This window comes from Fulmarus glacialis, unplaced genomic scaffold, assembly GCF_000690835.1.
Source record: "Fulmarus glacialis isolate BGI_N327 unplaced genomic scaffold, ASM69083v1 scaffold22787, whole genome shotgun sequence".
NCBI lineage: Eukaryota > Metazoa > Chordata > Aves > Procellariiformes > Procellariidae > Fulmarus > Fulmarus glacialis.
The window spans coordinates 24,280-48,952 of record NW_009224108.1 but is presented as its reverse complement, the minus strand read 5'-3'; the positions used below and the strand labels follow the sequence as shown (position 1 = coordinate 48,952).

The window sequence follows — 24,673 nt, the reverse complement described above, 5'->3', positions numbered from 1 at the left end:
TTGTTAGAAGATGGTTATGCAGAGGTAGATTCAACTAATGAGGGTGAAGGTAGGCTGTGTTCTAGTGTCTGGGACTAGGGACCACTTCAGCACGGGTACTGCAAATCATTGTTAAGTACAAGTACTCTGTGTACTGAAGGAGCTTGTGAGTGCATGTATTAAATTATTGAGTGCATGTATTAAATTAAAGGTGACTTGCTTGACATACTGACATGTTCCTTCACTTATTGAACATGCATTACCAGTTGAGTTTCATATTTTTTTCTGGGTTGTACCAGACAGGGACTTACATCATGCAAGTCCTTTGCTAACTATGTTATCATTTCTTTTGTGTTAGCAGCGACTGATGTAGTTCCTCAATATTGGGAATATCTTCTCTTGTATTTTTTTGTATACATCATCTTTAGCCTCTTTAGCCTCTTTCTCCAACTGTGAGGAGTTTGGAGACCTCATTTGTAAGTGAGCCCGGGCTGCAGCTTAGCTGTGTCTGATCCCTGGCTCTGGCCATTGTTTACAGCTGCGCCGTACCTAACAAAGACATTTAAATTCTCGTTTGAAAAATCGAATGCTGCCTCACTATAGAGTTACTCCTAGTACCATGACAATGATGGTGAGGCCAGGGTTTTGTTTTTAAAAAGGGAATGAACTGAATTTAAGCAACTTCTTTTTTTTATTTCCAGGTTTTTTGCTATAAAAGTTTATACCCCTGAATTAAGATGCAGTAAACTAGGTGTAGTAAAAATATGCTGCTTTCAACACTTGCGCTTTTAAGAATAAGGCTGCTTTTTAAATGTAATTGCTTAAGGCTGCATATATTTCACATGCCGGGAATTATGAGGCAACTCTGAACTAGGGAGTTTGAGTTTCTGAATATTAAATCCCCTTTTAATAACGTGTTCTTACTACAACACTTAAAATGCTTGGCAACCAACAAAAGCCTCATCCAAGAGGGGTGTACTACATCTATTTAAAGATATAAAAGAGTTGCCTTCTGGATTCTATTCAATGATCTATACGGGGCCTGACCTCTCCTTTAGTTCTTTTCATATTGCTATTACGTTTCCCATGAATGATTTCCCTCCCCCCAGTTCTTTAACTTCTCTAATTTTGTGAAAGAAACCAAGGAGGATTGGCAGCTGGGCACTAGCCGAAAATCTTAAGCCACTTTATTTAACATGAATTTGGTGCAGAAACAGGAATGAGACTCTGTAGCGGTATGGTTTAGAGTAGGAAGAATACAGAAAATTATTTATGATTGTCTCGTGGTTTGGGGAGAAAAGTAATTTTCTGTCTCTCACTGAATCTCAGTGCTCAAGTACTACTTTTCAGGAGACCTGAACATCTACTTTTCCACTGATTAAAACGTTAGCACCTCTGAGAATCATCTAGGAGCAGGGAAGTACCTTGAGAGGCCACCATGGCTGGGAGGTGGAAGAGTGTTGGGTTTGTTTTGTTGTATCTATTAATACAGTTAGAAAAACTAGGCAAGCTTTCAAGGAAGCCCTTCATCAGGTCAGAAGTAGAAGCAGCAAATATCAAAATAAGTTGAGAACAGTTGATCTTAACCATTAATTTTCAGTGTAGCTGACAAAACTCCAGGTAGGACTTGCCTTGGACTGTTTACAGGCTGTTTCATTTTTTTGTTGTTGTTGAATAGCACAGTTCATGCTTCAGGATATTGGCACAGCCCTGTGCTGAAAAGGGGCAGTGCAGAAGGGTACTGATGCACAAAAGCCCTCTGAAATGTTTCTACATAATTTTTTTAAAACTTCACAGTAGTTTCATCTCTAAAGCCAGTGTTTTGGGGGAGGGGGATTAGGTGAAGCTCGACATCGAGCGCTGCTGTCTTGAAGATTGGCTATAACGGATCTAATGGAGCACTGTAGCTTTCTACAAGCTATTTTTATTTCTCCTGAGTATTTGCACTAAGCTGCAGTTAGGGTGGCTGAAGAATAGTTTTTCCCATCTCCAACATTGGCCTCCCAGTGCAACCCCACGGATGTAAATACATAGTTAGGTCTGAATGAAATCAGGGAGACTTAAGCAGATGCTTATATGCAGTTTTGAATAGGGATAGAAGTAAGCACAGATTTAAGTGCTTTCCCGAATTGGGATCCTCTTGTCCTCTTTGTGTGCGGTTCCTTGCGCCCTGTGCAGAGCCGCGGCTGCAGCGTGGCCGGGCACAGCTCCTGTTGCCGGCCAGGAGCTCTCCAGCTCCAGCACACCCGCCAGCCTGGTCCCCCACCCCTGGGGGGTTATTTTAGATTTGCAGCTTTGCTCCTGTATGTGAAACTTTTCGTGCACTCTTCTTGTTAAGCTTTTTAAGATTCACTAAGCTGCTTGCTTTGTAGAGAAAAAGGGAGAATCCTCTTTGGATCACATTTTATTTTGAATAAGGTTGCTGAATTCCAGGGACTAATCTTTTCGGAGGGCAGCGTGAGGCAGAGTAGACAGTAGTGTATTTTCTGTATTTTCCTTTATTTTACATAACATAAAAAAAACTCCACCCTGATCTACTGATACGATCCATGTTCCAAAATGATGAAACTGGACCTCTGGAAAGCATTTTTTTTAATAGAAAGCTCTCCATTTAAAGGACAGTTGTTTGGATTGTAATAAAAAATAATCAAATTTCAATCCCCCATTCATAAACCTACAAACTGCCTTGTGTTCAGAAGTCTGTGTGCTGACTTTCTGCTTGATAGAAAGCTAGAACTGTGCTTGCAAATTCTTGGTTTGTTTTTCTTCTCTCACAACCCCCCTCCCCGGGTAACACTGCATAATAGAGAGAAACTCCACAGAAAGAAATGGGAAGAGACCTCCTACTGCGGGGTGCTACTTAAGATACAGATCATTGGCATTTACCAGCCATATAAAAACAATATTTTCCCAAACCCTCTGAGTCCTGCTCCACAGTTTATACAGCATAAGGCTGCAAAAGCCAAAAGTTTGGTGTAGCACATCCAAACAACCCTTTTTTTCAGATGCATTTGACTTGTTTTTAATAAACCTCTGGCTTCATCTTTAATGCCGAATTCAGTGTTTTGATCTGTACCTTAGTGAAGCTCTGCAGTTCTTTTGTGAAATCTTGACTTAAGTGCTCGCATGGTAGAAAAAGGCATCTCTTCTGGCTAATATATTTAATACTTTAAATAATCTGCTTTATGGTACCACCATCACACTGCAGATTTGGAGATAATTGCAAAGGCCATAGCTGAAGTTGGAACAAACTGTTTTGCATTTTATTGTGTTTATTTTTTTGTCTTTTAAAAAAATATATGAATCAGGATACAGCAAAGAATGAAACAACTATCAATCAAATATTAAGAATTTATTCTTTTTTTAAAAAAGAAGACATCAAGACTAGTTGCTTTTTTAAGTTGTGTTAATCACTGATTTGTATTCTGATTAACTTCTGAAAATACAAACTGGAAGCATTGTAAATGCTAAATAAAGCTATGTGTATTTAGAGTAAGCACTTATAGATGCATTTATAAAAGCAGTAATTTATTATTACAAAAATACTTTAGTAGCAGAGCAATACTGGGAAATGAAGCAGTTGTGTTATTAGCTAGTTTCTTAAACACGCGTGAGAAAACATCTAATGTTTAGGAGGTAGTTTCCCCACAGAAAGAAAAAGGAATTACAGAATTCCCAAGATCAAAATAAAACTAATTCAAGTAAGTTACTTTATGGGAGTCCTGAGTCAAAGGAAACATCTGGTCCCGCGCCTTCTTAGCAGGACATATGGTACATACTGCAGAGATGTCATCCATGAGAGGCCATGAGTATGGCTGGAAAAGCAGAATTAGCTTTGCTACCTAAAAAGGGCATCTCATTTATACAGGAGTTATAAAAACATGTATTGGTTAGAAAGGTCCTCTCTTTCTTAAAACAGCTGAGGTGGGAGGGTTATTGAACAAAACAAATCTGCTCCAACTGCTTTGATTTTTCTCGTATTGGAAAAATTTTAAAGCAGATGATACTATTCTCAGAATAATGATTCAAAAAGCTTTTTATGTGCATAATGGTAGGAAATCATCACGATGTAGCTTTGTCCAGGCGTTAATTTTTCTTTTCCAGTGTGAATTTACATCGTTAAGGAAAGTGCTACAAAAATAAGTTTCCATTCTTGAACCCTGCAGGTAGTGCTTCCTATACTGACAGTCAGTATAAATAAATCCGTGTGGTCTTTAAGAGAAATACCTAAAATATGGCTAAACAAATCCACCTCTCCTTCCAAGAGTTCTTTTGCACAATGGTTTAGGAATTGCTATGCCTGTGTGGGGAGAGCACACAGGTTTTTTTTCCTCCTTTGCACAGGAGAATATTCAAAAGCACTTTTTGTTGTTTCGTGAATAACCGTATTAAAAGGGGAGGAAGAGATGTTATCTGTCAGACCCTTTTAGTGTCATAGTACCTAACTTTGTATAGCCCATACAGAAGACTGCCAGGGATGCTTTTTTGGATCCTCTTGGAGTGCGGCTTTTCTTTTCAAGCTTCTACGTAATGGACTCTTAATCCCCGGTATGCTTCCTGCCCCGGCAGAGATGTCTTTAGCCCAGCATTTGTTTTGTTTACCCTTTTTTTAAACTACAGATCTTGCAAGACAAAACCCAGAATCTGCGAAAGACCTACGAGATATTTGTGAAATGGGCCATGACTGCTTATAATTTGTAGGAATAATTACAGCATGTAAGGAAGTCTGCATTTATTAGCAGCAGTGATGAAGCATGTTGTTAAGCACACAGTGTGTCACCAAAGCAGCAGGCTGCCGGGAGCCCAGAATGGCTTTCATTGTTAATTTGGAGCAGAAACACTGAAGCATATCCTGAGAAGGATGCTAATGAAGGGACTGCCAGTAGGAAAATCCTAGTGACCTTTGTGCTTTGTGCTAATTTCTATTCCCCCTCCCTTCCCCCTTCTCCTTTCCTCCTGAGCTGCTATCTGGCCAGTTAGCCCATGAATTTCGAGGTACAGTAGGAGTGTTGTCCGTGCCGGGGTGAGCTCCACGTGCCTCCCCCACTTCCACTCAAATCACAGCAGATTAAAGAGGCTTTTGTTGAAATATAACAGACAGACACATAGAGGCAGGGTTCAAATTAACTGATTATAAATCACTAGTTAGTCTGAGAAGCCAAATCTAGAGCTGGCTAATGATTTGAAATTACTAGCCAATTGTTAAATTAATCCCCTGTTTTAAAGCAACTGGGAAATGTTTGACAGCTGCAAAGAAATAAATATTTACGCGTTTTCTGTAGGACCTGTGCTCTGCAGGGCTTGTTCAGGCTGCGTCCACCGAGAGGCAAAGGAGAGGTGGTAGAGCTGAGCCAGATACAAGAGCTGCGGCATGGAAGGAAATGAGCCTGGTTTTTAAGATGGGCCCATTTCACTTATGGCTCCCAGGTCCTGGCTTGAGAGTTGAGCTTTAAATTTTAACCACCTGGGAAAGAGGGGTCAGAAGTTGATGGTTCCCTATTGTAATTTTTCTGTTCTTGCTCTGTTGTCTGTCTGACGCCAAAAGTATTTTCAAATTCCTGGGTTAAGCGGTATGAAAAAAAGTTTAAGGGCTTCTTTTAGAGTTGTCACTAGAGAGTGACCAGGGGGGTTTCTGCGTCCAGGGCTGAGGTCTGGAGCTGTTAGACAAAAAGCTTTCAGCCCTTTTCGCAGATTGAAACCTACTGCTTTACCCAGTGGGAGCATTGGGCTTGGTAATTCTTTACAGGGCAGCATTGCCTAGTTCTTGTGATAGGAATGTTACCCATTTTCTCCAGAATAGTGAACTGGAAGGAAGGGAGGTAAGGAGCATTGCACAGCACCCACAGACCATCTCCTGCTGCTGCTCTAATGCACTGATATCTTTCCTTTGCAGGGACTGTGAAGGTGAAGAGCTCTAATATACAAGTGGGTGACCTCATCATTGTTGAAAAGGTTAGCCTTTATGTGTATCTTTTCTTTGTAAAGTACTTTTTTTGCAAGACCATAGAAAATGAGATATTTTGAAGTCACATTTTGTTTTACGATAGGCTCAGAATATCAAGTGTTGAACACTAGTTATAATATTTAATCATTTTTCACAGTTTCTCCCTCTCCCCCCGCCTCCTTTTTCACATACTCTGTACAAGCAGCTATGTCCTCTAAAACTATTAGTCTGAAAATATTCCGTACAAAAAAAAAGAAAAATGGTAGCTATAGACTCCAGATACATGCTTTCTTCTAGCATGGGATTTCTTGAAAGGAAACCAGCATTAGTTTAAAATTTCTTCATACTTCTAGAGTTACTCACTAGCTCTTTTGTAAACCTAGCTGTTGGTCGGTCCAGTCAGTGGGAGCTGGCACCAGTTATTATTCTGCACTTGGAATTCTGCAGGGAAGCGAGTTTAGGATGCAAAGCAAAATGAATACCAAGCTTCAGTTTGACAAAGAAATCCTCTTTCTCCTCCATACCCGCTTTGCTTGTCACGGTGGGGCTGTGGAAGGCGGTTGCACACGCGTGCAGGGGTGTATGCACAATAATGGCCTTTCTTCTCCTAACAGAACCAGCGGGTCCCTGCTGACATGATCTTCCTGAGGACGTCGGAGAAGAATGGTAAACATCTGGAACCAATTGTCAAAATAGCCATTAACCTTTCACTGGTTGTTTAGAGAAAATTATCTTTTAGAAATGTGAAAGAAATAGATAATAGTAAAATTTTAGAGACAGAGAATTCAAATGCTTTTATGGACCACCACTTCTCAGGATGTTATACTCTGTTTTTGTTTGCTAATCAAAGAATGTAGGTAGTTGAAGCCAGGGTAAATGAATCAGGTTGCACAATGGTTTGCGTTATAGATGTAAATCATTTTACTTGCCGTTCAGGTTTGTTTTGTTAAGTGTGGGATAAGGAAATGTTTGATCAGAAGCATTAAAAAACATAAAGACTAATGACAACGTTTCAAATGTCTTAAAGATACAGTGCAGAGTCTCACTGTATTCTGGACTAGTAGAAGGAAATGAATGTGTGATGCAATAATATCGTTCTTACGTTATTAACAAATGTTACTTGAAATCAGATACTGTTTCCAAAGAAAGAAGTGTGTCCTAGATATATAGCTCATTTCATGAGCTATGGGTGTAGCTAAGACAGATCTGGAAAGAGCAATGACTGGTGTTGAAAATCCACAGGGTCTTGCTTCCTTCGCACCGACCAGCTGGATGGTGAGACAGACTGGAAATTGCGGCTGCCTGTTACCTGCACTCAGAGACTGCCAACTGCTTCTGTAAGCTGCCTTCGTACAAAATATTCTACTTGGTAAACACGTGTTATCTGTTTTACCTGAAAAACATTCAGGTGCTTCAGTTAATGGGCTGTTTTGAGAAACAGGTTAATGCAGCATTGTGCTGCACAGGGCTCAGTGCATGTTACAGATTAGCATTGGAACAAAGAATATAAGGGTAAGCTGGCTCTTCCCAAGCTCCAGGCAAGATTTCAGGTAAGGTGAAGCAAGGTGCCGCATGGCTGTCACTGCAAAGCTGTGCAGATAGGCACTGGGGTTGGCAGCTAGAGAATGACCTTGCAGCAGGAGGTGGCTAATGGTAGGATGTTCCTATTTTCTTTTTCCTCTCCAGAGACCATTGCAGTAACTTACTGCAGGATAGGTCTTGTTGAAGGATAGGTACCCTTGTCGTGGTACTTCTCAAATGCTCCCTTTCATTTCTTGCACTGCAGTATGTTCAGAGGCACAATTCATGCATTTTCATGAAATGGCTTCAGAGGCAGTTAAGTTTTCATTGCTTGCCTTTATGAAAGGAGGAGTGTCACCATGGAAGCTCCACTGTATGATCTGAAATAAGCATATAACTTCCATCAAACATGCTGTTTCCCAAAATCTCTAGCTAAAGTAGTTCGTGTGGTTTGTTTTTTTTTTTTTTAAAAAAAAGGGTGGGGGAAGGGGGTGGAATCTAAGTACCTGTTTTATTGATGTTCTATCTGTAAAAAGTGCAATAAGTTTATTTTATACAAAGGCTTTGAAGCAAGGCATTTTCTCCATGGAGTGAATAGTTTATGCATGTGTAGGAGTCAGCAGTGAAAACACTGTGTGGAATTGGCGTATCTTCTTGTCACCACAGAACTGTTCCTAGTGACACTAGCATCTTAAACTAAATACTGAGTGATAGGGTGTTCCTTGGTTGCCTTGGAAGACTAGTCCAAACCTTCTTTGCTACTAAGTAATAAATGTCTTAGGCTGTCTTGGTTATTCAGGCTGAAATTTCTTTCATGGGGCACCGACATCTAAGTAACTCCCAGGAGTCTCTCAGGTATCAGTTCAAGAAATACTGTTCAGTGAAGCTGGTACAATTGTATTTTCTCTTAGACAGTTGGACTCCAGTAAGTAATATAATTTAGTAATTATCTTAACTTGATAAGTAACTCTTGCTCAAAGTATTTTGGTAGAAACATTTGTACATTATTAAAATGTTGTTGTCTAATTGTCTGCCAAAACATGTCTGTTTTATAGGACCTACTGCAAATCCGATCCTATGTATATGCAGAAGAACCCAATATTGATATACATAATTTCGTGGGGACCTTCACAAGGGTGAGTCTTGTTGACATATGCTTGAAGTCGTATATGTAGTGTTTGCTGTGCAAACCTGCTGAATGCTACCAGGATGCCAGAGTTTTTCAGGAGAAACAGTGAAGTCTCTCTTGCCATTCCTTGTCTCTTCTTTTTCTTTCTTCTTCTTCTTCTTCTTTTTCCTTCTTCTTTTTCTTTCTTCTTCTTCTTCTTCTTTTTCCTTCTTCTTTTTCTTTCTTCTTCTTCTTCTTCTTTTTCTTTCTTTATAAAATCCATGAAATAAATCTGAAACGACAATATGGTTATTGAAGCTTTGACTTGGAGACAATGTCATAGGCTGTTTGGGATTAAGAACCTTACTCTGAAGGTATTAGACCTGAACATTTGGATGGAGATTGGTAGTTACGTATTCATGGTGCCTGTTCAGAAAGAAATCTGGACCACCATGGACTCTGTAGGATTAAAATCCTTTAATTGTGAAAAGATAGGGGATTTTAGCTAGATCAGGCAATAGCAGTCTTAATTCCGAGTCAGTTGGTTTTTTGCCTTCAATTGCATGCAACCTATGTGAACTCAGTTATGTCTGCCCCCTGTTTCAGAGGGCAGCAGCTCGGAGCCACTGTGAAATATCACCATTAAAAAATAAGTATCTTTTGACTTATTGGGAAGATGCATTGCTTACTTGGGGCAAAAGGTTGGGTTTTTTTCCTCTCAGTGGGATTATGAACATTTTGAAAGATTCATCTAATACCTTTGGGTAACTTTCAGAGGACGAATGGGTTTGTAACAAATAGGAGATAGTTACAGCTTTTTAGAAGCTTCTACTTGTTCTACTTCAAAATTGTAGGCTTTACCCTTTTATGGGGCATGGTTTGATCTGGTTTAATAGTGCTGGCATGGAAGAGGAGTTTGAGTGGCTTGGGGAGGCAGTTCCTATATAAAACCTACACAAACATTAATTTACTTTCTCATCCAGAGGTACAATTGTGTAGAATTAATCTTTTGGTGCCTAAGAGGAATCACACTTTCTTGTAACTGTTGTCTGGTGTGTATCAGACAACTTTCCAGGCATCACTGAGCAGTCCAAACAGGTTCTCAGTGAGACCTTACAGTAGCAGGAGAAATGCTATTAATCTGCATGAGCCAAGTGAGGGAACATTTTCCTGTAGTCCCTGGAGAGCTGCTGACAAATCCCTTTCTCATTTATGATTCCTAGGGGCCTTCAGCAGGCAGAGGTATCTTAATAGATTCCCGTCCCCCTGCCTTCTGTTCCACTGAAACAAAGTGTTCATGTTTTTAACCCAACCAGAGATTTACCTGGGTTTATGAAAATCCTTCATCCTATCAAGAAGCCCTCTACCAACTCTCCCAGCATCCCTCTCCAAACACGTCTATGTGACTCTTGTCACCCACTGGTCTTTTGCATTAATGACAAGTTTGTTTATTTTTCTTTTTATTCTGTTGTAGGAGGACAGTGACCCTCCAGTAAATGAAAGTTTAAGCATAGAAAACACCCTATGGGCCAGCACAGTGATTGCATCGGGTAAGATGGAGGCACGTGTAAATTTTTTTTTAAGGGAATATGTTAACAATTTTTAAAGGTCTTTTTGTAATGGAATAATAATCTCTGTCAGTTGGAGAAATTAGCAGTTGGAATGAGGTTTCCCACTTGTCCTAACACCTCTGGGGAGCTGAGCTGACATCTAATTGCCTCTTGGACATTCCTAGATGAGAAAGAATTGGAGTGGCCTTTGGGCACTTCTTTAGCATCTAGGACCAGAATAGCACTTAATTGCTCTCCACATTGACATCCTAATCTGTAACAGAAATGGTGTCAAATAGATTCTGGTAACAGAAGCTAAGATGAAAGATTTCCAGGTAAGTGCTTCCATTGAGTTCGTCTTATATACTTTTAAAAAGGAAAAAAATAAATTCTTTGACAGATTTTGGCTTATATATACGATAAGCTCCCAGGGCCTGAGATTAATCAATGCCCTTTTGTAGAGGCTTGTCAAAGTAAAAGCCTTGTTTCTCTCCTGTCCAGCACACTTGCAAAGTTTGCAGGGCGATAGCTGGAGGAGAGTGAAATTCTGTAGTACAGTTCTGGAATTAAAGTTGTTGAATGGAGACACTTGGCAGTGCAGTACCAAGGTGTACATGGAATTAATAATAGTAGAAGAAATGTGAACTTGAAAAGATTTTTTTTGAAGCACTGAAAAGATTTTGATTTGCTCTTTTAAAACCAGAAAACAGTGAATAAATTTTGTTCCTGTATGTTTCTATCTAATCCTGCTCTGACTCTTCTTTGAAATGTATTACAGTGTTGTCACAGGGCTGTGACCAAAGGATTGTAAAAAACAAAAGTTGTCCAAATACAATTTAATCAAGGTCCAAATAAAATTTAATCAAGTAAATTACATTTATAGATTAGTAATTGCCATGCAGTAGGTAACCTACCTTCCTCACCTCTGAGTGTAGACACATGTAGTCAGCCTGGCAGCTTCAAATACCCATCAGGCTGCTTAATGCATGAGTCTCAGCTCATCCTGCTTTTGAACAAAATAGATGGAGAAATGGAAAGCCATTTTTCTTGTGATTCTGTCCTATATGGCTCCTCTCCCTGCAGCCTCCCCTTTCCCGGGGGGCTTTCTTGCCTCTTGTATCAAAGCTTTAATTTGTACCAGCTCTTGAACCATTGCAGATCTCACACTGCCGTGGCTAAGCCTAACACTGGGGGGGCGGTTTGCAGTGAATAGTCGTACTGAAGGCGGAGGGGAATGCTCTCCTGCCCTCAGCACGCTCACAGCCAGCTGAGGGTAAAAGCTCTTCTGCTGCTGTACACTCAGCTGCATGTAGTGTACATGTGGGTGCAGACATTTTTCCCCAAAGGAGGGCACAGCGCACACTCTGCTCCACCTGGTTTCTACTTCAGTGCTGTTCAGAAGTCCCGGGTGGTCTTGGTGTCTGTATCAAGGCATGCAACGATCTCCTCTCTGCCCAAATGAACTTACTGTTTGAATCTAATCCTTCTTTCTGAATAAGTTATTTGTAGATAGACATCTTTGTGAGTTCAGTTAATAGGAATAACATTTGCAAATATGTTCATAATTTCAAATGGTTTATGCAGTTGAGTCTGTTTTGAATGGCCATAAAACAACTAGAAGCACTCTTTTTATAGATACCACTGTGCCTTCAAGCTGTTTTCTAGTCCTGGCAGGTTTTTCCTCTCATTTTGACTGACTTGATCAATATAATACTCAGTTTTGTTTCTCCAATGGTAAAAATAAATAGCATGTTGTGGGTTATTTCTGTTAGGAAAAAATGTGGATATTATTTTTCTTCTTCTGTAAGTGAAAGCTGTCAGGTTGTGGTGACGCCATCTCACTGGGGCAGCCTTTGCTTGTAAGACAAAGCAGAGCTATGTGGCTTTCTCCATCTGCTGTAGTAGGAATGGGTCTGACTCTGACTGTTAGCAGTTGATTTGGAGTAGCTGTGCCATCTGCTGATTTGAGTTGTGATGATCTTACCTCCACCTGCCATCTGGCTCCAGTGATTTGTTGTTGGGTTTTGGTTTTTTTTTTTTAAAGGAACGTTTCCCAGCATATTTTTAGAAACCACTGCATTTGAATCAGTCTTATTTAAAAATAATTCACTTGCAGCTTGTTAAAACTTTGATCATTAATGGGAGCAGGGGAATAGCAGAGTATAAAATGGCAATGTATTTGCCAAAAAAAGCAGTGCTTTTTTTTCCAGTGTTGTTTTTCTCCGTTTTTACAGACCCTTAAAATTTTCTAGTAAAAATTAGACTTCGGCAATAGCAGCTTTTAAATTCTTGATGGTAGATAGCTTTTTCTGTATGGCTTTTTGCAAAGTCTTTACAAGAAATCTGTAGAAACCCAGTAATTTATGGTGCTAAACTGTATTATGTTTCTGTGAGACTAAAAGGGAGAACTTTGTTGCTGTCAGCTCTTTAGCAACTGTGGGACATAGCATTAAAATACTGATAGGCTCCCAGCAACTCCATCTGTTACAGTAAGATAGCAGTTGGTATGATTCACCTTTCAGTGGGAACAGCAATTAGACAAATACTTAAAGTAAATTGTAGATTTTAAAATAAGGTAATTCTGTCTTTGAAAGCTGTTGGAATTCATTGATTTATTCTGATTGTGGCAACCTTCACCAATAAAGAAGAACCGTAGCCCAGAACACTGATTTAATTTTGACACACAGTGAAGGACCACTATCTGGTGTAAGGCAAACTTACCCACACCTAAGTGGGCTTCAAAGTGGTGGAAGGAAAACCAAGAAATGCTCCATCCTTAGCAGCTTTTATTTATAGTGGGGAGAGACAACTGACATCAAAAGGGGGTCAGGGAAAGTCGAGAGAGCAAAGCAGGTGACTTCTTTTTCCATGCACATTAGTTGATGCAGTCTGTGATGCTGCATCAAGTCCAACCATATGGGCAGTGTGGTTGAAGACTTACTGACTTTTTGTAGGATGTCTTCTGTTCAAAGTCTGTGTTTTCGTAGGTTTTATATTTCAGGTACCAGCTTTTTTTAATTTCCAGTTGCTATTGCTTCTGAAATTAACCTGTTAAAAATCCTTTCCAACTGTCAAGCCTTTGGAACCAGCAAGTATTTTTATAGAGAAAACAAACAGAGGTTGTTTTTTTTTTGGCTGATGCATTCTCTGTTTTGTTTAGGTACTGTTGTGGGAGTTGTCCTCTACACTGGAAGGGAACTGCGCAGTGTGATGAATACTTCAAACCCAAGAAGTAAGGTATGGTAAGGAAACAGCCTTATAATAAATAAAAAGGGACAGAAGTTTATCATTTTTTTAAAGAAAATCCTTCCAAATGCTATACATACACACTATAGGGACAACCCCATAGCAATAATGATTCATATCTTCCAGCCTATGATTTAAGATAGCTACCATAGCAGAACCTGTTTCTCCTTATTTTTTTGATCCTATTATACCTGTGTCTTGTCACTTTTTTAAGATTGGTGAAGTCACTGTTTTATATGGTAATAATGAGGTGGTCCCAGTTGGAATAGGAAAGCTTCTTTTGCTGCATTCTTCTATTACAGCAAAGCTAAGACAAGGTGCAGGGATGTTTATATAGTCTGCAGCTTTTGGCAGCATGAGTCCTCTCAAACCTCTTCATGCATTGCTTAGCTTCCAAAGGGTGGAAGTCTTATTTAGTAAGCTGGCAACAATATTGCTTATAAATTTAAATATGTTTGTAGTGTTTTAAAAGAGAAGAAGTTGACTAGTGGAGAATGGCTCTTCGGGTATGGCAGTTTATTCCCTTTGTGAATATTACGTTGAGCTAATGTCTTCTCTTGTGTGTTTGAAATGTCTTTATTTTATTTCTTTAGATTGGTCTTTTTGATTTGGAAGTGAACTGTCTTACCAAGATCCTGTTTGGGGCTCTTGTGGTGGTCTCACTTGTCATGGTGGCCCTTCAGCACTTTGCTGGCCGTTGGTATCTTCAGATCATAAGATTTCTTCTTCTGTTCTCAAACATCATTCCCATTAGGTAAGGCGATTGCTAATTCTTCCCAGCAAAATACTGTTTCCTTTGCATCCTCCTCCATACTTCTAATATGAGCAAGCATGTAAACTCTTACCTATTCCTCATTTGACAAGTAAGCAAATCTAGAAATAGAAATCAAATTACTGATCAAATGTAAGAATTGCTTTGTTGTTTCTACTGAATTTGTTTAGCATATTCACCCGTTCACTGACTCTAACTCAGGCTGTTAGTTATTTATGATTAGTCATTTAAGGCCACTTCTCTCAGTGTTCGGGCTGCCTAGTTACTTTGATAAGAGCAGAGCAAAAAATGGAAAAGGAGAGATATTTATACAGCATGTAGTGTAATAGGACCCAATTGCCTTTTAGAGGGGACTGAAACTTTAATATTTAATTGCACTATATTAATAAGTAGATTGTTACTTTCAGTGTAGGTCTGGGATTAATTTCAGTTCCATTTTTAACCTGCTGTGTATCAATCACGCTGTCCTTACTTGTCTGTGTCCATCTTCTCCTCAAATTATATCTGTTCTTCTCAACGTAATTTTATCATCTATCTTTGAATTACAGTACCAGAATTACAGACTGTGCAGCAACGCACAGTCCTTCTCCTCATTTGCCACCTGACCACTGACTCTGAATATACTTCTCCCAAAACACCCTCTTTGGCAGCGCAAATTCAGCGTGGAAGACGTGTCCTTTCATTGCATTGTGGCAGTTCACAATGATTTTTTCCAAAGTTTAACTGGAGATACATTTTCTCTTTCCCCTTCCTCCTGCATAGTTTACGTGTGAATCTGGACATGGGGAAAATTGTCTACAGCTGGGTGATCCGCAGAGATTCTAAAATCCCTGGGACTGTGGTTCGGTCCAGCACTATTCCTGAGCAGCTGGGGAGGATATCCTATTTGCTTACAGACAAAACAGGTATCTGTGTAGAAAATACAGTTTTGAGTCATGGTATGTTGTTGTTTGGATTTTGTTACATTTTTGGCCAGCCAGAGAGTATAATGTAAGATTTCTTTGGACTAGAAGAAGTATGCATTTCCTGTCACTTTGACAATATGATTTAATCGGTTTTTGAAAAAAAATTTTGCATTTTTTTGTTCTGTACACACTATAAGTAAGATAGGACAGGAATATTATGCTACTTCAAAGAACACGTAAAGTATGCTATTAAACCGAAAGCTGAGGGTAAAAATAAAATGAAAAGCAACTTCTTAGTTAGTTTTCAAAGCCAGATGAAGATCGCTTACACATGTAGGCAGAAACGTACCATAAGTCTGTCTGCTGTTGTCCTTACACTTTTAAAGTTGAGCTTGAATTCAGAAGACCTAAGCTGTAGTGAAAAGGTTGGTCTGACATAAAATCCTGGTCCCATTGAAGTTGTTTCCAGAAGTTTTCTTTGGTTCCAGCAGGACCAGAGTTATGCCTGCAGCTCTTGGCATTGACTTTGGGGTAAATCTCATTCTTATTTACTGGCACAGTGATGTGTACCTCTACTTCCCAGGAGAATTAGCCCTCGGGTTTGTTAATATTGTCTTTTTTGCTGGCCTCAGCCTGTGCTGAGAGCCTGGTGCAGTGACTGATTCAGCTTCTGTCCCAGTTTCTCTTGAATTTGGTGTACAGCAAGGATTGGAATGTGTGCTGGGGAATAGACCTGTTGGTTCCCACTCCATGTCCAATGCTGCTTCTGTTACAGGAACTCTTACGCAGAACGAGATGGTCTTCAAGCGACTTCACCTGGGAACGGTAGCTTACGGCCTGGACTCCATGGATGAAGTGCAGAGCCACATATTCAGTATATACACGCAGGTAGAAATAAATTGCATTACTTAACTCTTTGTTCACAAAACAGTTTTCTGGATCACTGGGCTAATGGTAAATCAATATGGCAGGGATCTGCCTATTAACTATTACTTTTTTGGAAAAGTTTGAAGGTCATTGGATGCTTAATACATAAATATTATCCTGATTGTTTATTACATTCATAGATTGTTTCACATCCACCAGTCTTTAACTGCCACAGCACGTGTATGGATCTGTAAGTGTATGTGAGTGTATGTGCCTGTGTCTTGCTAACAAGGTCTGATTGTAAAATAGCATACTTTTATTTAGATATTCACCACTTATAGCAACCACGGCATTTTCTTCATTGAAAAATTGGCTCTGGGTAATATTTAATGGATTAAGTTGCTGTTTGAAATGCTGTGTACTGGGGCAATAATAAAGGAAGGGGAACCATAGGTACTTAGTACACAGAGAACAGTGTGCCAGTATCGCTGTTTTGGGCCTGATGGCTAAAAAAGAAAATGGTAAAAGTGGGATACTTTCACTAATGCACCAATGATTTTATATGGTGCATAACTGACATCTGCTTTGAGAAATATCTACAGCTAAAGAAGGCAGCAAACTTAACATGTGAAGTATAGAACAGGAAAATACTGTTTTGTGAAGTCTCTCCCTTGCATTCCTCTTTCAGTATCACTGGGTGAGCCAGCATCTAAAAAGCATTCATCTCTATTCTTGGACTTTTATTTCAGTTTTGTATGATAACCAGGTAATGCCATGTGACTTGTCTGGGTCAGCAAACTATATTCCTTAGCAGACAAGATGCTTATCAATTGAAACTTCATATAGATACATGCACTTTCTTCTTAAAACAAGGGATGAGGTTTTACTTAAGAATATTACTACCTTTAAAAAAAAAAAAAACAAAAACAAACAAAAAACCCCAAAAAACCAACAGCTATCAGTGGCTGATGTTCCAGCCACTGGTACTTATAAAAGACTTAAGAATTGTCACTAATTAGGTAATCATGGAAGCATTATTTTTCATTTTCTGTTAATAACCATTCTTTCAGCTGCAGCTAGAAGTTTTTTGTGATTTACTGACAATTACATTTTTTCTTTTGCAAAATGTGATTCCACAGACACAATCTGCAGATGTTAGTGATGAGTTCCTATTCCAGTGTCATATGTCAAGCATTTTCATTTCTCAATAGTTGTGGAATTGCTTCATTCCTACAGAAACCACAGAAGTCGTTTTCAAAGTGCCTGTGCTTTTCCTTGGGCATGCACACCCAATGCAGTAAACTGGGTTTTTCATGTCACATTGTTTTTGCTTTGCTTGAAAGATTTTTAGACTGAAATGCACTTTCTATACCCCCCACAAAGTGAAACACGAAGCCAGCATTCTTGCCTGGAAAAAGGCACTATGTACTTACTGTAAATAGGATTTTTATTTTGGGGTTTTGTTCATGGTGGTAAAGATGCACAGCAGGTTTCCTTGACCTCAGTGATCTGTTTGGTAGCATAGCTTTTCCCTAGGCAGACTGTCAGGCTACAATGTGCTTTTAACTAAGCGTATGATAGTTGATAAATACCTGGTATTTTGAGTAATTATCTTTTTCACTGGCATGTGTCTCAGGTTTTTTTTTTTCCCTTCCCTCTTCTGCTTTCACAGCTTCTTAGCATCTGGTTCTTCTCTTGGTGTTGAGACCCTTAAACGACTGAACTGTACTTTAAAAAAAAAAACAATGAACCAAAACCAAAAAAACAGACTTCAGATCTATTAGCCCTCATTTTATACACAATCTCCAGAGAAAACTTGACTACTGGTTAATTATTTGCCAAAGTATTCAATATTTGTCAAGAACCCTTTGGTGACTGTGACTAGTTCAGTATTTGACTAGTGCTATATGTCAATCTAAATGCATCTCAGCTGAGGGTTTGCTGTTGTTTGATTTGATTAAAGCCTGTTGCAACAGTGCTGATGAGCAGCAGTATTAAGTTCGAAGATCTTATGTGTCCTAATCACTAGAGTGTGGAAAATAGCATGTGGAATTACACTGGTAAAGGATACGTCTCATAAAACGTTTATCATTACCAAGTGAGATTCCTTATAATGAGAAGCATTTGCTGGCAATGATTCATTTTGAACTGTAGTTCTTATTCTTTGCTCTTATTTTTACCATGTTGTGGCCTTTGACCTGGAAGTGAAACTTTTGTCCTCTTGACACTAAAGGTTAACAGAGCAGGAAACTAGATCACTGTGTGTCCCTTCTTCAACCAGGATAATTTAGTAATTGTGCAATTATCTGAAGACTCCCATTCTGATACTAAAAATAGTATTAAAAATTAAATGAATGTAATTAAGATTTTCTAGGTCCATACGAGTCATCTGTTTTCTGTTTTCAGCAATTATATTCTGTTGCACATGAAACCCAATTGACACTAAATTTTCAGAGCCACTGGTCTTTTGTGGAGCAAAAAGTGGTTGCACTGAGTCTTCTGACTTTGGTCTTTCACCAGTCAGTGTTTGGTGGATCTGCAATAAAAGGGTCTTTTTCTCAGTGTACTGTTCCAAAAACTTAGGTAAATCTTTTGGGGCACTTTATGCTGCCAGTAACAATGATAAAGAAGTTGCATTACGCTGGGGTGTGTTCCCAGTGATGGTCTGAGTTAAGGTGTATGAAGAGCGTGTCTCATTCCTGGGGGCATAAGAGTCTGCACAGCTGCTACATATATGGTCTTTACTGAATTAAAAACTTAATTTAAATTTTTTTTCTTCTGCAGTAAGACTGTATTCTGCTTTCCTTTTTTATAAGCAATCTCAGGACCCACCTGCTGTGAAGGGCCTTACCTTAGCTACCAAGGTGCGTAAAACCATGAGCAGCCGAGTGCACGAGGCGGTGAAGGCAATCGCGCTGTGCCACAACGTGACACCAGTGTACGAGTCCAACGGGGTGACGGACCAGGCTGAAGCCGAGAGACACTATGAAGACTCCTGCAGGGTGTACCAGGCCTCCAGTCCTGATGAGGTCAGTATCCGTTTGGGTGTATAAAAATATACATACGACCTTGCTTGTTGCTAGAAAAAAAAAAATTTGGTGGAAGTACTCCAATCTAGTGAAGGGGAAAATATTTTAATGCATTTTTTGCACTGATAACCCGTGAATAGACCATAAGTGCCCTCTCAGCTGATATACTTCAGCCAAATCTGCCTCTCTGCCTGAAGCTACAGAGCTACATGGTGACTAGTATCTGGCTGTTGTATGAGCCTCTGCATTGCAGAGTTTTGCTCATGTTTCTGCACCTTTTGTCCAGGGTATATTTTCAGTTCAACACCATGAGTCCCTTTGACTATATTTGGTAAATTATAGGCAATCTTGTCCTGTTTGGGGGGGGAAGGACAACTTGTGGGAGGGGGTTAGAGCACTCCCACAAGTCAGCTTGTCCCTGATCCGCAAAGTGTTCGAACTCCCAGACCAAATGAAAAGTTGTACATCATGCTGGGTAGCACTGCTAACCCAGGACACATCCCTTCAGATGCAGACTTGACAGACCCAGAGCCCGAATTAATTCTGCAGAGTAACTGAAGTGCACAAGAGTTTGTCTCTGAGCAAAGCCGTGCCCTGCCAGTTCTCTGCTGGCACCCAGTCCAGCCAGGGCTACGCAGGGTGGTACAGTAGAGAGAAACTTTGCAGCTCTCCAGAGACTCGCTGGAGACTTTTACTGAACACCTGAGTGTGTCAAGTTCTGTGGTGAAGACAGGAGGAATAAGATACGGTTTCATGTATTGGTTATGCTTCTTGGATACATCTTCTTTAGTGCAACCAAGGTAAAACAATTTGTTTTCTATTAATTTGTACAATTACACTTGCTCTATGCCATTGAAAGAGACTGATGTTTGAAACTTCCCATAAGAATCCTACTGATGGTATGAGATCATATCGCCCATTTGACCCTTCGAAAGGTTCTTCCATTTATTGCCCTAAATAAAACAGATTTGCCTCTGATAATAACCTTTTCACCTTTGACATCAAAAGAGAAGCTGGCTTTCCTCATTGTTAGAGGTGAGAAATTGTTTGCATAGAAATAAATTTATTCGTTAGCCTGGCTATGTGAAGATTTGGAAATTGTTGCATGTATTAATGAAGCACTGGCACACAGAGTTAGTTTCCACATTTCGTGTACATTCAAAATATTCCCTACAGTGTTTTTCTTCCCAAGTGGGCAATTAATTCATTTCATATAATGTGTTCTCGTCTGTATTATACAAAAGCTGCATCTTTGCTTTTTTTCCCCCTCCTCCATTGATGTGCCTACAGTGACAACAAGCGCTTACTCCTTGCTGTTTTTGGAGCTGGTGAGCAGTGTGCATATGTGTGTGTGTGTGTGTGTGTGTGTGTCCTCTCCCACCACATAATCTAGGTCGGTGTTTTGCTTACCTGCTTTTCTCCTCTAATGTGTTGCTGTCCCATGTAAAGACAGCTTACAGAAATCAACTGCCTTTGGATTGAAACAAGTTCTGAATGATTTCCAGATGGTAATTTTTGTGATCTGCATTTAAGGTTTTTTTTCCTAAAGCATTTACTGGCTGTTTTTGCACAGACCCTTTGTTTATTTACATATATACTGGTGGTATACAGTGAAGTCAGTGATTTTTCTTTTCCTTTTTCACTTTATACAGTTCTGTCTTTAAAATATTTATGCAGCAATTTGTCTCAAATACCCAAGGGATTATTGTTTATTTGTTTTACTATAGCATGATAACTAATCCTTCCAAGATTATTGTTTAAATTCTTTTTTCCTTTCTTGTGGTGTCTTAAGTAGAGAATTACAGCAGGTTTAGAAATCAGATATGCTTTGCTGCACTGAGGAAATCTTGTCTGTAGGTCTTAGATATACAAATACTGTTTAGACGTGCTCTGTGTATGTCATACTAGATGGTACAAAACGCAGGATCAGCACAAGTGGAGTCCTTGAGAAGAGAGCGATGCTGTTAAATAACATTCCCTGTGGGGGAATGGCTTTGGACTCCTGTTAAAGCCACCCTTTGAAATTCTATATCAATAAAATATTGCGATGGCAGGGAAGGTCAGTTTATGAAATGAGTACAAAAACTTGTATTCTCTTTACTTTAACAGCAAGAGTAATTTCTACCAGTTGGCATAGGATTCATTTCCTGTAACAGAAAGCAGGATTTCCTAAATTTGTTTCCTGTGCACGCTGCCATTTAGAAGTCTTGAAGTATCTTTATTCAGATATCGGTTACAGCCTTGGGGCTCTGCAAGCGTGTCAGTTGTAGCCATACAGTAACTAACAGGGGAAATGAAATAGATATAATCTGATCAGAGATAAGAATGCCTGGGATTCCTGGGCAAACAGTTTTTAACCCCGACAACCCGCCACAGCTGCCAGGACATGAAAGGGTGCACCGATCAATTGGTTTCTGCCTGTTGTCTGTCTGCTAGGCAACCCTAAATGGGACGTTTGTAGAGCAACTCATGGCACAGAAGGATCAATTTGTCTCTTTAGAATGAAATTTATTAGTCGATACCCACTTCAGTGGTGGCTTGGGTAATTTAATTGTCGGAAAGAGCAAAGTTTGGGGGATAGTGTGCCAAGCTGCTGTAGCTGCTCTGCTTTGTAATGCTGAGATCTGTATCTGAGTTGGCCTGGATAGAGCTGCAAACTCCTGGAGTGTGGTCAGGGACTTTATTGATTTCCCCTAATCAGTAAGCATGGGCTCTCTTGAAGGTGTTTTCTGCTTTTAAATCTCCTCAGTTTAAGCTGTAAACATATTTTTGCATCTTGAATGTTTCTCATCTTTTCGCTGTGACTGAGAGCACCTCTGGTTATCTGTTTGCACGGCACAGAGTAAACCTCTTCTGTCTCGCACCGAGCTGGGGACGTGCTCACTGTCCAGACCCTGCCAGAAGAGCCATCAGCGCTTTTGTTGCCCTCAGTGTTGTCCGCTGGTGCCGCGGCACTTCCCAGAGGCCAGGCCCATTGTGTTGCCTGTTGAGTGGGGACGGTAATTTCAGTGCTTTTAGTACATCTGATAGGAACACTTCAAAATTATGTCACTTTCTCTCTCAGTAATTATTCATTAAGTACCATAGAGGCTGGGAAGTGGCATGTTCAAAGGGGTCAGCCCCACTTCCCCTCCGGTGCTGAATGCGGTTCACCTGGAGGGCCATTAAGGGCTGACAGGACCCACGTCTGCTTGGGAGCAGCATGAAAAAGGGGGATTTCTTTCATTATTCTTCCCCTTCCATTGATGTACCTTTTTGTGGTCTCAGGGCCGACTGAAATGACTGGCATTGCGCGATGCAATGCAGTTAATTTGAAGCGTGTCACGTGCATGACGTAGCACCTCTGACGTGCTGCTCATCCATTTGTTCCTCTGCGCAAGGCTTTTCTTTTGGGAGGTTGAAATGCTTCCTGACATAGGATTTAAATGAGACACTGGCAGGGAGGGAGGGAGGAGGTGTCTGTGAAAGAAAGTAGCAAACGACATGCTGTAACGGGCTGAGCTGGGAGGAGAGATTTGTATCTCCAGACATTTGCAGCTTACCAACATGGGCAAATTAACAGCCAGGGCTGTGCACACTGAACATCACGTAACATCATGCTGTGAAAAATTCTCGGTAATTATTTATTAACCAGAGCGTTAGAAACCCAAGCTCCATCTCTGCTCTGGGAGACTGTTAGGAGGATTATCTAGCTGCACACTTCAATGCACTAAGGATGGCTTGAAGAAACTTTTGAAAAAGATAAGCTTGAAAGAGCCTTTGGTTTGTTGTAGTCTTTGTGAATAAGGCTGCAAAAACTTGCTAATATTAAAACAAATATTGATTCAAATTGGTTTAAACGTCTTTCAAGGCAAAGCCAACTCAACTAATTTTTTTTTTTTTATCTGGTGATTCAAGACTACTTTCTGAAAGGAAAAGTTTATTTTAGGTTGTCTTTTAAGCCTAATTGTGGATGAAAGGGGGCTGAGTTCACAAAGGATTCTCCAATTAGATCTAATTGTATTAATTCATCTAGTAAAAAAAAAACCCTCAATGCAAGTATTTATAGATTCCATTTTTATCTGTATCTCGTGTATGTAATTTCCCAAAATAAATTCTATTTTTGTCTCAGGTATTTGTGGTCACTTGAGGCAGTAAAGGCAGAACGTGAAAGGCACAAGGGATAATTAACCTTCAAGTCAGCAGTAACCATGTGCCCAGCACTGTCATGTCTTTTAAAATGTCACTGCAAAATACTTCCAGTATTTCGTGTCTGTTTGGAGAAAGTATCCCTTGATCCTTTCTGGAGGCCAGTGATGTATGGGCTCATGTCAGCTGCTGCTCCCATCCGTTACTGCCAAGACAGCTTCTAGAGTTAAACCCCTGTATCTCAGCAGGCTCAGTCTTAGATGGATGTGTCAGCTGAGGTGGGGATTCTGGGGGGATCGTCAGGGAAGCAAAATAAAGGCTTTGGTTTTGTGTCATGACTCTGGTTGTAATCTGGTGAAAGCTTGTAAAGAACTCAGTGTTGTAGGTCCTTAAATATTAGAAGCTGCAATCAGAATGATACCCACATAAGTTCAATTAAATGAGTTCTGGTGTGTGCCTTAAAAAATCTGGGGTTTGTTTTGGGGTTTTTTGTTTTGTTTTTTTTAATATTTGGGGAGAAGAGGTTCTCTGCTAAGAAGTGTCTGTGAGCCAGCCTTCAGCTGTCTTACTGATCAGTACAGAGGTTGAAAGTTGTGGATGAATTGTTACTACCAAACAGAGAGAGTATAACACAGAGCTCATTTTGTTTGTTTGCTGTTTTCATATGAATTTTTAATGTGCTTTGCATTACTGTTTTGGGCTTTGATACTGTAAATCCAGGATGAATGCATCGTTTTGAATTCTTGATTTCATAAACAGCAAGCTGGGAAATAGCACATTGAAAAAGTAAGTGTTTGTCAAGAGATTTACCTGATGTGCCCAAGCAGAGGTTTGGGCACCCCAGGCCTGGGTGGAGGGTACCTGTGCCTGCCCTTGTGGAAAGGTTGTCCTTCAGGATGTGGCAGTCGAAGGCAGGGAGCTGACCACCTCCTGCTGAGAGTCTAGGACAGCCTGGCAGCTGAATCAGACAGGAGCTGGGCTGCCCAAACCCCGAAAATACGGTTAGTAAGCTCCTAACTTCAGGAAAAGCCCACTAGAAAGAGCCATACAGGAGCACCTGTGTATATGAACGGATCCACTCTATAGCACCATTGATCAGTAATGAACTTCTTTGCAGCCCCTACCCACTGTCCCCTCAGGGGAGGTGTGGTGTGGGCTGGCCACCCTCACCATGGCCTTCTCCTCTCAGGTGGCCCTGGTACAGTGGACCGAGAGCGTGGGTTTAACGCTGGTGGGCAGAGACCAGTCCTCCGTGCAGCTGAGGACACCGGGTGGCCACATCCTGAACTTCACCATCCTCCAGATCTTCCCCTTCACTTACGAGAGCAAGCGCATGGGGATAATTGTTCGGGTAAGTAGCTTTGAGTAAGCTCTCATGTCTTTGTGACTCTCCTGCTAACGCAACGTGAAACATGTAAAACATTTGCTCTCAGCTGTGCTGTTCTTCCTGGCAGAGTTTTGCAGTCTCTCCTGCCTCAGGCTATGAGCTGTTCTCTGTTTTGAGCTAATAGCATCTGATTGCTGGGTTTGTTTAGTGATACATGCTTTTCCTTGGCCATATTTGGCAATAAGTGCTGTAGTGTCCTGAGACATCTTTAGTTTATTTATCTTTGGTCCCTTGTTC

The 24,673-nt window shown here is 40.2% G+C and overlaps 1 protein-coding gene across 1 annotated transcript in view; it reads left to right on the top strand.

Annotated features, from left to right (window-relative positions):
- Nucleotides 1-24,673, top strand: part of ATP9A (ATPase, class II, type 9A) — a gene marked incomplete at its 5' end in the record, with an annotated part of 49,301 nt that overhangs the window by 5,184 nt on the left and 19,444 nt on the right. The window contains 11 exons of the mRNA XM_009582054.1: nucleotides 5,873-5,931; nucleotides 6,538-6,589; nucleotides 7,166-7,260; nucleotides 8,500-8,580; nucleotides 10,027-10,102; nucleotides 13,263-13,339; nucleotides 13,942-14,102; nucleotides 14,883-15,025; nucleotides 15,801-15,913; nucleotides 18,709-18,921; nucleotides 24,239-24,400. Of these exons, the coding sequence (XP_009580349.1) occupies nucleotides 5,873-5,931; nucleotides 6,538-6,589; nucleotides 7,166-7,260; nucleotides 8,500-8,580; nucleotides 10,027-10,102; nucleotides 13,263-13,339; nucleotides 13,942-14,102; nucleotides 14,883-15,025; nucleotides 15,801-15,913; nucleotides 18,709-18,921; nucleotides 24,239-24,400 (1,232 nt within the window). The remainder of the gene's footprint in view (nucleotides 1-5,872; nucleotides 5,932-6,537; nucleotides 6,590-7,165; nucleotides 7,261-8,499; nucleotides 8,581-10,026; nucleotides 10,103-13,262; nucleotides 13,340-13,941; nucleotides 14,103-14,882; nucleotides 15,026-15,800; nucleotides 15,914-18,708; nucleotides 18,922-24,238; nucleotides 24,401-24,673) is intronic.